Source organism: Schistocerca serialis, chromosome 4 (assembly GCF_023864345.2).
Source record: "Schistocerca serialis cubense isolate TAMUIC-IGC-003099 chromosome 4, iqSchSeri2.2, whole genome shotgun sequence".
NCBI classification, from domain to species: Eukaryota; Metazoa; Arthropoda; class Insecta; order Orthoptera; family Acrididae; genus Schistocerca; species Schistocerca serialis.
This window is the reverse complement of record NC_064641.1, coordinates 396,659,938-396,673,473: the sequence shown is the minus strand read 5'-3', so window position 1 is coordinate 396,673,473 and position 13,536 is coordinate 396,659,938. Positions and strand designations below refer to the sequence as shown.

Sequence of the window (13,536 nt, the reverse complement as noted above, 5' to 3'; positions counted from 1 at the left end):
CTTTCCTCCGCCTCTCCTTACTGGCTTGTAAGTGGTGTGTAGTGGTGTAGTGGAGTGTAGTGGTGAACCCATGGTTCATCGCAGGTGACGATCCGACTCAAAAATGCATCACCTCCTTCCACGAACCTTGCTGTAAACCTCTGACAGACCTCCAAACATCTTAACTTCAGATTTTCGGTCAGCAGTTTAGGGACTCATCTGGAACACACTTCACGGAACTGTAGATCGTTTGTGATGATCTTTAGATCTTGACAGCTCCCATAACTGATTCCGAAATTTTGTGCAACTGCTGATACTCTCACCTGTCGATTGTTGTCAATATTGTCTTTAACTGCATGAATGTTTTTGTCTGTAATGCTGGTCTGAGGATAGTGATCATGTTGCTGATTTTCCACACGATCTTGTCCTTCCTTGAACTTTTTATGCCATGCAAACACACGTGTCCTTGACAATGTTGTATCACTGAACTGTGCTGTCAATCTTTGGCAAATTTCCGATGCTGTAACTCCTCCACGAGCACCTGTTGCTCAGACACTCTGAGTGTTACTGACAAAACGGCAGGATATATCTAACAGCATGCTCTCCTCACTTCTAATGGTCCTGCCTAAGCATAGCAGAAGCGTGGGGCCAGTCCTGCAAACTGTTAATGTTCAGGAACAAAAATCCCATTTATATTTGATTCTCCCTCGTATAACACAAATATTAAACTTGCTTATGCTACGAGGTGTATAGGCAAAGGGTACAGAAGTGCACAAATTTTCTGTGCTCTTACGGACTTACCCCCCTACAAGATCTGACAGGTACGATAAAATTATTCTAGGTATTTTAGAAGTAGCAAATGATTGTATGAAAAATGCTGTTCAGGGAAATGTAGACACGAACCACAGCAATATATGTAGGTCTGCAGCCCTGGATGCATCCTGCCAATGAAAAGGCCATAATTCCCTAAATGGTGTAATGACAGCTACCTCCTTGGACAACATTGATGTGGAATGTATTACCAAGTACTGTCATGGCTGTACTGGTGGAACTGAAAATCATATTTGTGACAGTCTTTTTGTTGTGCCTACCTGCAACTCAGCACCTCCGCTATATGGTGAGTAGCAACTTTTCTTTTCATAATATTATGAAAAATCACAAATGTTTGATTAATTTTAGTGGTTTTAGTGGAAGGATGGAATAAGGTTTTGTGAAGATATTTCACAGGTCAGTGGAGAAATATGGTGTGATGTATACATCTTACCTAGGAGATGGAGACTCAAAAGAGTACCAAAAAGTTTCTGAAACGAAATCTTATACTGAAAAAAAAAAAACACCCAGAAAAATTTAAGTACAAGATTGAGGAATTTGAAGAGAGAGAAATTAGCTGATGGTAAGTACGTTAGTGGAATGGTCGGCTTACAGATGAAGAAATAGACAGGTTGGAGTATTATTATGGACAAACCATAAACAAAGTAAAAATGACCTTGAGGGAATGAAACAGGCAGTAAGTGCTAGGTTTCAACAATTGTATATGAGAACGGATACCAAAAACTGTTCTAATAGGACTAAATACTTTGAACATCTGTGTTCTACATGTTGCTCTATGTTTCAAAGACAGTGCAGTGTCAAGACTCAATGTTACGGAACTGATGGGAATGCCTGGTGGATTAAATATGTGTAGAGCTCTAATAGCCACTGACCGAAGGAGACTCTTTGAAGCAGAAAAATCAGTGTTGGAAGTCACCAAAGAAGCAAGTGTGACAAAGAGAAGGGAGGGAGAACAACATAGGAAAAAAGATGAATACAGACCTGGGATGCATTACCGTATTTACTCGAATCTAAGCCGCACCTGAAAAATGAGACTCGAAATCAAGGCAAAAAATTTTCTCCAATCTAAGCTGCTCCTGAAATCTGAGACTTGAAATTCAAGGTGAGAGAAAAGTTTTAGACCGCCCCTCCAAATCGAAACAAAGTTGGTCCATTGGAACGTGAAACACTATTGAGGTCGAACAGCTGAAGATACAGCTACATTAGTTTGGTTCGAGTCGTAAGCTTAACAGTTAAGCTTTACCAAGTAGCCATTGCTGTGTGTCCGGCGCTCCGTCCGTATTTACTCGGGTACCCTTCCTTTTTCACGTGCTTCGTCTGGTTTGAATCCATTGCTTATTTTGCTTTGATCTCATAAGTGCTGTTCTCTTTGTTATAGGGGTTTACGTCACTCAAAGCTGAAACTGCATTATTGTACTGTGTCATGCATTGTTTGTCGCATTCTGATAATGAGTGTTTACGACCTGTCGCCGCTCGCGGCATGGCTTGCTTTTGTGCGCGCTACCACGGCTTACAATAAAAAAAGAGAGAGGAATTGTCTCGTAAGCGAAACAATGGCAAGAGACTGCTATTTGTTGTTACTTACACTGCTGCTTTCTTTCATAATGATCAACAAGAAACAGATAATAGACTGTGTATGATAGAAGATGTTCTGAACGAGAGTTTAGCAAAACATTTTCTCCGTTTGAAAATCTTTGCAGACACCTCATTAGTACATTAAATTCTGCACAGAAATTAGAGTCATTTAGATTTAAAAATCTAGTCAACTGCCGTGCTTCATTTCTGACTGTATCACTATTGAGCATAAGAATAATACGAATATAAACATGACATGATATGTATTTTCTTCCGTGTTCGCTGTTGTCTCACTCTAGTTTCATAATTTATTAGGCAGACAGGATTTAAATGAGATAGCAGCAAACAGGAAAGAATACATGGCATAATGTTTACATTCTTCTATCTTTTCTTTTAATTTATTTACTGACGCGTGACACAGAGGTTTTGGCGCAAGTATTTATCTTTGTGCCTGCAAAGCATACCTGTGGCGACACCTACCAACATTTTTCAGAACTTCCGCTTACTTTGCACTCGATTCTAAGCCGCAGGCGGTTTTTTGGATTACAAAAACCTGAAAAATAGTGCGGCTTAGATTCGAGTAAATACGGTAGTGCCATGGAAGTTTAATAGAAAAAGCTAGTTTTAATTTTAACTTGAATTTTCTGAAAGTTAAATTATTTCATGTTCTGCCACACTTTGGCCAAGAACGATTAAAGATAGAGTGCTGAAATTTTGTATACTGTCTTAAAACATGCTTAACTAAAAGGTAGAGTACTCTTGTGACTTAACATTGAAAACAAAATGCTTTATTCACGAGAAACCCTGAATTCATTTCTAAAATTTTTCATAATCATACTTAAAACTTTTTTGTACCACAATTTATGACAGCACCATCTTTTCAATAGTCTGCTTTAAAGATAACAGTTTGAAGAGTTTCAGCTCCGTACAGCCACACATGATTTTTGAGAGCACCACGAGTGAAGTCATCTTTTTGTTGTGTGTTACGAAAATGGAACAGTGGAATTTAGAGCAATGCTATGCCATAGAGCAATGTTATGCCATCAAGTTCCGAGTTAAACTGGACCTTCAAGAAGGTGAAACAGGCCTGCGTGGAACATCCTTTATCAAGAGCCCAAGTTTTTCGCTAGCACAAATCATTTTTGGAAGGCTGAGAACATGTTGCCCAGGGAGACATTCAACTTCAAGAACCGACAAAAATGTCGAATATGTGAATGCTCTCGTGAAATTGTTCCTCCAGGACAAACTGTCAACCAACTGTTTTACAAAGATGTTCTCATAAAGCTCAGGAAAAAAGGGAATCAAGTGAGACCCGACATTGCAGACAAGTGGATGCTGCATCATGACAACACCCATGTCACATGGCCACCTCGGAATGCATTACTGTTGTTCCACACCCCCACTGTTCACCTGATCTGAGTCCTTTCGACTTTTTTCTTTTCCCAAAAATTGAGAAATATCTTAAAAGAACATGACTTTGGGACTTTGGAGAACATTCAAAAGAATGTGACTGATATCAAAGGTCTGCCCAGTTGAAGCCTTTCGGCACTGCTACAAAGACTGGGAATGACGACTCCTCCAGTGTATAGCTTCTAAAGGGAACTACTTTCTAGAAGACACCTGCACGGCAGTCAGGTATTCTGATCACTAAATTAAGGGGGTGGCCACCTCAGTCAATCCATTTCTATTATATAGTTCTCTAGCTTACAATTAAGGTATCCAACAACCCACTTATGAGCTTTAGAATAACTGGAGAGACAGTAACGTATTTATGAGTAGCTTAGACAAAAACAGTGCTGATAACAGGCTGTTAGATAGTGGGAGATTAACACATGGTTTCTGTTTCATCTGACAGTACCACATTTAGCTGCACTGTAGTAGTGGGCCCCTGGTTAATACTTTCTGGTGTTGCAGTGATATTAGAGTGCTTTCTGAGCCGGAGCAAGTCTTTCCAGCTACATATTATTGCATACGGCTGAGTCTGCCTGAGCATGTGTGTTCACAAGGAAGTAACAGCCACATTTGACAAACAGTGCTGCGCTGGGACACCTCTTGTGTTGTGCTCATTGGGTCATTTTTGAATTGGACATGTTATGATGATGGGCCCCAGTTTTGCAGGTTATTTTACAATATGTTGTGGTTATGTATCACAAACTTTTTTACAATCTATGCACTGGTTTGTGCATCTTAGTCTAACGATTAATGCTGCCAATATACTGTAAGCTGGATAGTAACTACTTCTGCTTGCTTAATGATACAGAAAGATTACAGTGGTTCATCTGAGTTGGTGTTACAGATATTGGTAGTGCAAGTTTTGTTCAATATTGCTGAATTTTGTTGTTTTCTATTTGTGGCACCAAGCAAAATTATGGTCTATGGTTTGAACTGTTGTGACTAATGTAAAGCTTACCAAGTAAATGTAAAGCTTCTGGACGAGATTTAAAATATACTGTTGCTTAGAAAGCACTACTGTTAGTTTTTGCTCGTATATAATATACCGTTAGCCTGGGTCTAATGTATGCATGTTTCAGGAAATTGGCTGCATTTTGTTCAAAGGGATCTCGTGAAGTTGGTTTATGTTGTTATGAAGGACAATGCCAGTAGCCCCACTAGACGTTAAGAGAAGATCATCATACGTGGAATGTATGATGTGAAGGGTATTGGTTCTTCAAAAGATCAAATTACTGTCCAGACAACCTGTCATTTTCTGTACGCTTGTTATTGTTTTAAAACGTATGTTAAGATTCTACAGTAATTACATTCGAAAAATTGTTGTAAGCTGCAGAGATATTGTGGAAATTTTTCTTAGTTTTGACAAGATGTGCACTTTTAAAGATATTGGTCAGCATCTGTGCATTGCACTGTCGTAATATCCCAACCAGCCAAAGAAATGTGGCTAGGGTGCTTGGACTAACTGACGGCAGCATTAATCTGTAGACTAAGATGCACAAACCAGAGCATACATTGTAAAAATGCCAGTGATACGTAACTACAACTTACCATAAACCAGCCTCCAAACTCGGGTCCCATCATCATATTACCATCCAATTCAAAAACGACCCAACAAGCATTACATGACAGCTGCCCCAGAGCAGCACTTATTGTCAAATGTGGCTGCTACAGACTAAGCTGTATGTCATAATATGTAGCTGGAAAGACTTGCTCTTGCCCAGGAAACACTCCAACATCATTGCAACACCTGTAAATGTTAACCAGGAGCTCATTACCACAGTGCAGCTAAATGTGGTACAATTCGACAGTGTACAAAGACATGCTATTGCCTCACGAGCTAACAGCCAACTCTCGGCACCATTTCCATCTAAGCAATTTGTAAACACATTACTGTCTGTCAAACAAACGTCCACCTCTGCTCGCTGCCTGCCTGTAGCTTTTAATTGCTCAAATAACATGTGAAAGAGGTCACCTGATCCTGCGGTATCTTTGGCACAGCCACTGTTGACTGCATTAGTTCCAACCATCTGTCAACTTGTTTGCAAGTCCTATCCTCGGCTTGCTTCAACAGTTCAGCTATTACAGAGCTTTCCTTACATGCTTAGTAGTTTTTCAAGGCTGGTTGATTTTTTTGGTCAGTGGTCGAAAGTTTGGTTGCTTGATGTTATCTTGGTAGGTAAAGAATGTTTCAGGTGGTTCACAGTTAAGGAGTCCACTGTAACTAAGACGGAACCTTTGTTTTTCTTAACCATTTCTTCTTCTAATTATATACCAAGATTATGTTGTTTTACTGTTTGCATAAATGGACCTTGTATGGATTCAACAACATGGCCTACCATTTATTGACTACAAACTCTAAACACATTGTTCTACAATTTTTTGTAGCTCATTAGAACACAAATTTAAAATGTTATCATGCAAAATGCCTGGAGATGAAGCACTAATGTTCTGAAACAATTTTCCTAGTGATTCCAGAGCTTTCCGACTGGAATTTTTGCTTTTGCGAAACTTCTAAGTTTTGTCTGACATGGCCTTTGCTTGTTTTCTTCTTTTGGTTCTATTTTAAGGCTTAACAAACAATTTTTTCTGATGAGAAGCAGCAACATTTTCCCAACAGTGAACCGAGTGCTTCTCTGATTTAAATTGTTTCTCAACACTATTTTTCTTTTCCCAACCAATTCAATAATTACACAATATAAAGAACATTAATTTAGACCTTTAATGGTTATTTGTAGTCGTCCAACCCGAACTTGGTAACACTACAGATAGAACTGACAAGGCATTTAACCTAAAAATAGAACCAAAAAAACCTCAATTTGCATGTTACACGCACAATTTTGGCACAACTGCTATAGTGCACAGTGCAGATACTATAAATTGGCAGTCGGCTGTGAGTGTAAACAAACCACAATTATGAGTGCCAGAGGGGAGAGGAGCAGTGTGGGGAAATAAGCCCCACCACTCACTCACAGCGCAGCCATCCTACGTCTGTGTTCTGTGTTTCTACTAAAATAGAACTTAACACATGGTCACAGAGATCACCAATCACTTCTAGTGCTGGGAAGGTCATAATCGAACTCCATGATGAAACAAGACCACTCTCTTCACTTGTTTCAAAATAACAAAACAACAAGCAATGCACAACACAAAGCTTTTCCTAATGGCTAAGTTGGCACTGTCACAAACAACATAGTTCATACCCGATCTCTACTCGCTCCCTAAAATTGCTACTTTAAATGTGTCTGCATTATAGTAATTTTTGAACTCTGTCTAGCAGAGAAACGTTTGTTTCTTTGTTCTATGGCAAATTTTGCAGCATGTGTTCTTATTTTATACAGACCATTCAATCACCCACAACTGGTGTGGCACCAGGGCACTGTGATACATCGTTGCGTTAGTGCATTTCTTATTCCGAAAACCTGTCCTTGAGCACATTACCTTTCCAAATTCGGTTTCACCAGATGATGTGCAATACAAGTAACCAAAAATAGGTTAAATTTTTGATATTTATATGCAGAAAATAAAGCTATTTCTTACTATCTCTGATAAAATAATTCACCTGGATACAATCCACTATAAAAAAAAGTGCTTATTATACAATTTTGTATTCTGAGGCAGGTTAGCATTTATCGCAAAATTCAAAATTTTCAAGTCCCTAGTAACAAGTAACATGGTTTATTGTGGGAACATATACCCAGCATTTCGTCTATTTATGACAAACAAGACGGTGACTGACATACTTACATTATTAGTGGTATTTTCTCCACTGCATGTGTAAAGACTAACAGATGTGCACTTTGCAGTCTCCACACTTATCATTAGTATTCATAGTCATTGTAGTTTGCTGGGATTGATTTGCGCTACATTGTCCCCGGCACTGTAACTTCCACTCAGCTCATTCCCATGTTCTTTTCTTTCCCAAATTGTATTTATATCTGTTTCTTCTTTAAGTCTGAACTTAAATGTTACACCCATGTTATTCAACTGGTCTATTTGTAATCGACTCCTTCATTTAACTCATACCCCTAAGCAACACTTATGTTTTTATGAACATCTGTGAAAACCAAATAAAATTTCTGTTCATACTTAAACTGTCTCAGCTGGTCTTTGTGCTGTTACACAAATAAACTTTTAAGTCTTCTCCTTGTAATGCAGTACCAAAATACAAAATACAGCAGGAACAACTATAATAACAAGCCACAAAGCCTTTTAGTGTTGAGAGCTTGTAAATGAAATGATAGAGGCTTTTCAAACTATCCAATGAAAGACAACTGAGATATATGTGCCAAAGATGCTGAACTGTTTCATCAGGATACCCTGATTATCGAATGATGGTCTGTGGGAAAGCAGAGTACTGTCACCTCAGTGTACAAAACCTGCACTGATAATCTTCTTTCATCAGTCACAAGACCAGTCATACTACAGAATACTGTTTGCATATCTAGATGTTCTTATGTCATATGGCTGCACTGATAATTTTTACACTATGACTCCAATTTAAAAAATTCTAGGATCCATTACCAAGTAAATTTAAATCTTTTCATCACAATTCATTCTTGATTAACTAGATTGTTGAATTATAACAGGCAAGTATCACACTTCGCCAATGCAACAAAAAAGCCATTTTTACTGTTCTACAGCAAATGATATGCACTTAATCAGTAATTCCTTGGTGGAATCAAAAATTTCTTTCTTTCTCATCTGATTGTATCAGCTTGCGCACATATCTGTTTTACATTTATGATCACAATCTTTACTGTATTTGTATGGACCTGTTGCTGTTATTTTTTTTTACTTTTCTAGTGTTCTTTTCCCATCCTGTTACTCCTGGTGACACTTGGTTTTTCATTTTTATACTTCCTCCAATAACATATTTTAAAGACTGCAAATGAGCCGTGAAAGAGGAACAAGTAGACAGAAATAGCAAGGTGAAACACACTAAAAATAGGCAAAAATGGTAAAGTCTACACTTCTCTAATGCATACTTGCACTACACCGCCATAGTTAGGGCTCCGAGAAGTTAGTTTCTGACTGACAAAAACTTGCAACGAATACTTAATTTTAGCATTCTGGTTTACGTGAATTTGTACATAAAAGTTTCACAGCATTGTTACATCTGGCTGGAGAAAAAAAAAAGTACAAATCTAATCATAAACAAAATTACTTGAAGGACATGTTATTAACTAGATGTATTTAGAAAATGAACTTGCATATACTCACCTCTTGAACCTGCCATGAAACCAAGTATCAGAGCCTTCTCAGGTCGTGTCACTTTGTTAGCAGTACGGAACATTTCTTGGGCCTCTAACATCTGCTCCCTCTGTTTCAAACATAAAAGAAAAGTATTGTTAAGACAGTTTCAAACTAATACTACTGAAGCCATAGCTCCTCCATAGTTCCAGACGTGTGTGCTGTTTCTAACTGAACATTAATTATCTCCTTCCACTCTATCAACACTGATGATGGCAGCCCCTTCCAATAAATAATACCATATGGAAATATAAACTACTCTCCGCTGCTTAATGCATATTTTTTGTACAGTTCCACTAATTCTATTTGGACTTTTATTATTTACAGTTTCAAGAGTTCTTTATAATCAACGGGCCACACATCTTTTCAGAATAGCAGCAAAAAAGTAAAAATGGATAAAATTTACTGCCATCCACAACTTTGATAATGAAGGTGCCAAGATAGTGAACAACAAAAAAAGAAATTGGCATCTTACCGTCAACGAAAGCCCTTTTCTCTGCTGTCCAGGATTATTTGTACCAGCAGCTGCATTCACTGGCTGGAATCTGATCTGAGTAATAGGAGGTGCTGGCCGTATTTGGATAACTTGTTTTGTTATAGTTGCTGCAGGCACAGCAGTAGCTGCAATAGCAACAGGTTGAACAGCAACTCCAGTTACTGCAGTGGCTGCCACTGCTGCTGGCTGTACATTTGTAGCACTGAGTGTAGACTGCAAGAGGGATTGTGCCTGAGGTTGTGGTGTACTTGGATTCTGAAAAATAACTTAGAATTACTAACAGTGAAGATTACATAATTACATGTCATAAATGCATATCTCTACTTTTGTCGCTATTTTGCGAGTGGTGGGATTTATGAAGAAACTATACATTCAAAAGTGAAGGATTCTGTTTCTTTCTCAAAAGTATTTTGTGTCAACTAATGTCCTCATGAAATAAAGTTTCTGCTGACTGTTGCTTCCAGACAGACTAACGTTTTGCCTTTGTATAGGTTATGCTTCTTCCAGGATCAAAAATTCAACACAACAAATATTTTTAAGCAAGTGCTGTTGTGATATCATCTGCTCATTGTTTTTTATGGATGAAATTTTGTTGTTATACACCTACAGTAATTTTAGGTTTGCATTAGGGATTAACCTCTCTACGTAAAAAGCTTCAACATATACAGCATATCACTTATAATTATAAGAGCACTGATTATGTGCTTTTAATTGTGAAATGGAGGGAAAAAAAAAGAGTATTCATATAAAACATGAAATTTACACACTCCTTTTGGCTTTAAAAAAAAAAAAAAGAAAAAAAACCAAGGAAATTGGATAACTGCGTACCTGCAATGTTGTAGGCGAAGCTTGAGGAACGTAACTTGGTGTTGAAGTATTGGGGGAGTTTGCCAACAGAGACTGTCCTGCTGGTGAAGTTTCAGTAGACTGCGGAAGTGCACTTGCAGAAGAACTGGCTGAACTGGCTGGTGTTCCTGTAATATAAAGAGGTAAGAAATATATCTTTAAAAAAATTAACACAGTAAAATGTTAAGTCAAACTTACATAGAGGCTTTAACTACTGACACTAAAAATAAGCCTCAGAGAATATCAAGGCAACAATGTATAATGAAAGGGAGTGTACAATTACCGAAGCTGACTTTCATTGTGAGTTAAAGTAACAAAGTTACTGAGGTTGTCAAGAACAGGCTTTTTTTAACAAGCTGTCATAACTAAACTGACAAACTTACAAACGTAATCAGAAATAAGATTTTATCTTCAAGTAGATCAGTGAGGGTAAAGAATTGTAGCTAATAATATGCTCTTTACTGACTGCTTCACAAAAGTCTTCTTTGCAATCTGGGTATCCTGTAAATCTGCTACGGTTTGAGAGGAGCGACATAGAGGTAACAATAAAACTTCAGAATAACAGAATCAGAAACGAAAAGAACTGTCTAGGCAATGTACAGCAGTCATTAGGTTACAAGCCAAGTGCACTTTCAAATTTTTGAGAAAAAGTTAAAGAGAAGCATTAATCATTGAGTTACACTGTGTTTTATTTAACAAAGAACTTTTGCTCACTTTGTCATAATACCAAACTTTTTGTACAGTAGCCCAGGAAATGCAGTGAAACACTCCAAGGCTAAACAAAAAGAGTAATGGAACAGCTTACGGTTATAGTGCACCATCAACGGAAATGCAAATAAATGCAGCTTTACTAAACTCAATAATTCTGGCATTAGCCGATTAAACTGAAATATAAATATATTTCTATTCTGAAATGCAATTAGTCTAACCTGGTTCCCTTGGGATAGTTATAATAGTTGTGACTGTGTGCTGAGATGCAGGGGTAGCTGGGCTATATGATGGAGTAGCAGGGGCAGGAGTAGGTGTGGGAGGATTCATTGCAGTCAATCCAACAGCGTAGTCAGGTGTGCTTGGTGTTGTTCCACTTGTTGGGCTCTGTTGCTGCTGCTGTTGCTGTTGCTGTGACTGTTGCTGGAGGGCAGCTGCCGCTTCTGAAGCCTTCTTTGCATCTTCCATATCTGCAAAAATGTGCCACACAAGAGCAAACTTCAGTGTGCATAACAACAATATGACTACAATTTTAACGGTTGTAAGAATGGAACATTACAGCGGAAATATGTCTCTCAAAAATTAATTAAATGTAGCGACAGATACATGTAGAATATTATGAACAAATTCACCTGATTACACACAACTTTTCCATAAATTCCAACACAACTGAAAACACACACACACACACACACACACACACACACACACACACACACACACACACACACACACACAAAAATTGAAATCCGCCGTGCCCTTTTGAAGGAACCATCCCGGCATTTGCCGGAAGTGATTTAGGGAAATCACGGAAAACCTAAATCAGGATGGCCGGATGCGGGTTTGAACCATCGTCCTCCCAAATGCGAGCCTAGTGTGCTAACCACTGCGCCACCTCGCTCGGTTGAAATCTTGTGCTCCCTCCAAATGCTAGTATTGGGGTGTTCACCTCAGCTGCTCAATCTATGTACCTGTCTGTGATTTGGATCCAGCACCTGAAGAAAAATACTAGGTTTGTTGATGAAATACTGTGCAGCAAAATGAAACATCCTACTTGGCCGAACACTCAAAAAGCCAACTACAGTGGAACTACGATTTTACATTTTTCATTATTCTGTGCCACAAATTTGTAGCCCTTGTGAAACACCCATAAAATCAATCCTAAAAATTCTCTGATTTTACGTTTCTTCCTAGTAAGGTTTCCATATATTCTACATTCTTACTTGACATCTCGCTTGACTTCATCCCATTTTCTTTCTACTGACATTTGATGTGACTGAACAAGTGATAAGTGGCGCAAAAGACTGTTCGGACTACGGGTGGTGGGAGAGTTAATGGAATATTTTAGGCTGTTGCGGAGAGGGGAGATGTCAGAGAGGAAATGCTGACATACTCCATCATTGGCATTGCCAACACAACTAGAAATGTTTAGCTTCGCCAAGAAATTAGGATACAACTACTGATAAGTTGCAGCAGCAATGGAAAAACATGAGAGTCAATGTAGTGTTCCGGACCGAGCTGATACATGATGAAGTGGTCCAGCCCCCACCCTTTCTAGTGCCACTTACAACTCAGTTTCATCTTTTTGCATATATTTCCAACAGACTGCTTGTAGCAACAATCTTGGCTCTCAATCTTTTACATTCAAACACTCAGTTTCTTACGAATATACTCAGTTACGAAATGTTGGCCATTTCCAGCTAGTAAGCTCTTATTGATTGGCAGCTTGTTACGTCACCCAATAGCCAACGCAACCACCACACCACAATAACACACATAAAATAAGCTCACCACTTTGTTTAGCTCACTATGTAATAAGGTTACAGACCTTAGCCTATGAAACATTCAAAATTCTTAAAGTACTGGATCATAAAGTATAAACAGACACAATAGCTATCACTCAATGTCGGTGTGAGAATTTCTTTCTCCTCCTCCCAGGCAGCAATTTTATCAGTACTCTTAACGTCAACTGACATAACCAAATCACAAACCCATAAACAAGAAATAAATTTCAAAATTTTACATTATATGGTAGACCTATTACGGAAAAAAGTGAGTTTTGCCATAAGTAAAACTGTAGGGTAAGTAACCTTTGCTAATGATGTACGAGGTAATTGTGCCATTTCCCAGGAAACTACTGCCACAAATTATCTCTTAGAACACGCAGTTTTGAGACGTCTTTCATTTTCTGTTCACCTCGAAAATGGCAAACATTTAATTTACATGGTGAAATAAACTGAAAACTGTGTAATACAGTGAAAGCTACTGGATTACAACATCTCTGACATTTGTAGCATCTCAGATGTTTGTAACATCTTGGATGCTTGTTTTCCACCTGAAGCCAATAGCAGTATAGCATGGTGACATCATGCTAATGCAGGGACTTCTAGCATACAGAG

General features: G+C 38.3%; 1 protein-coding gene across 4 annotated transcripts in view; it reads right to left on the bottom strand.

Moving 5' to 3' along the window:
- Window positions 1-13,536, bottom strand: part of LOC126474928 (negative elongation factor A) — a 152,462-nt gene that overhangs the window by 6,981 nt on the left and 131,945 nt on the right. For all 4 annotated transcript variants that reach the window (XM_050102441.1, XM_050102442.1, XM_050102443.1 and 1 more), the window contains exons 6-9: window positions 11,359-11,607; window positions 10,412-10,557; window positions 9,563-9,838; window positions 9,058-9,157 (exon numbers count right to left, since the gene is read on the bottom strand). In XM_050102441.1, coding sequence (XP_049958398.1) covers window positions 9,058-9,157; window positions 9,563-9,838; window positions 10,412-10,557; window positions 11,359-11,607 — 771 coding nt within the window. The remainder of the gene's footprint in view (window positions 1-9,057; window positions 9,158-9,562; window positions 9,839-10,411; window positions 10,558-11,358; window positions 11,608-13,536) is intronic.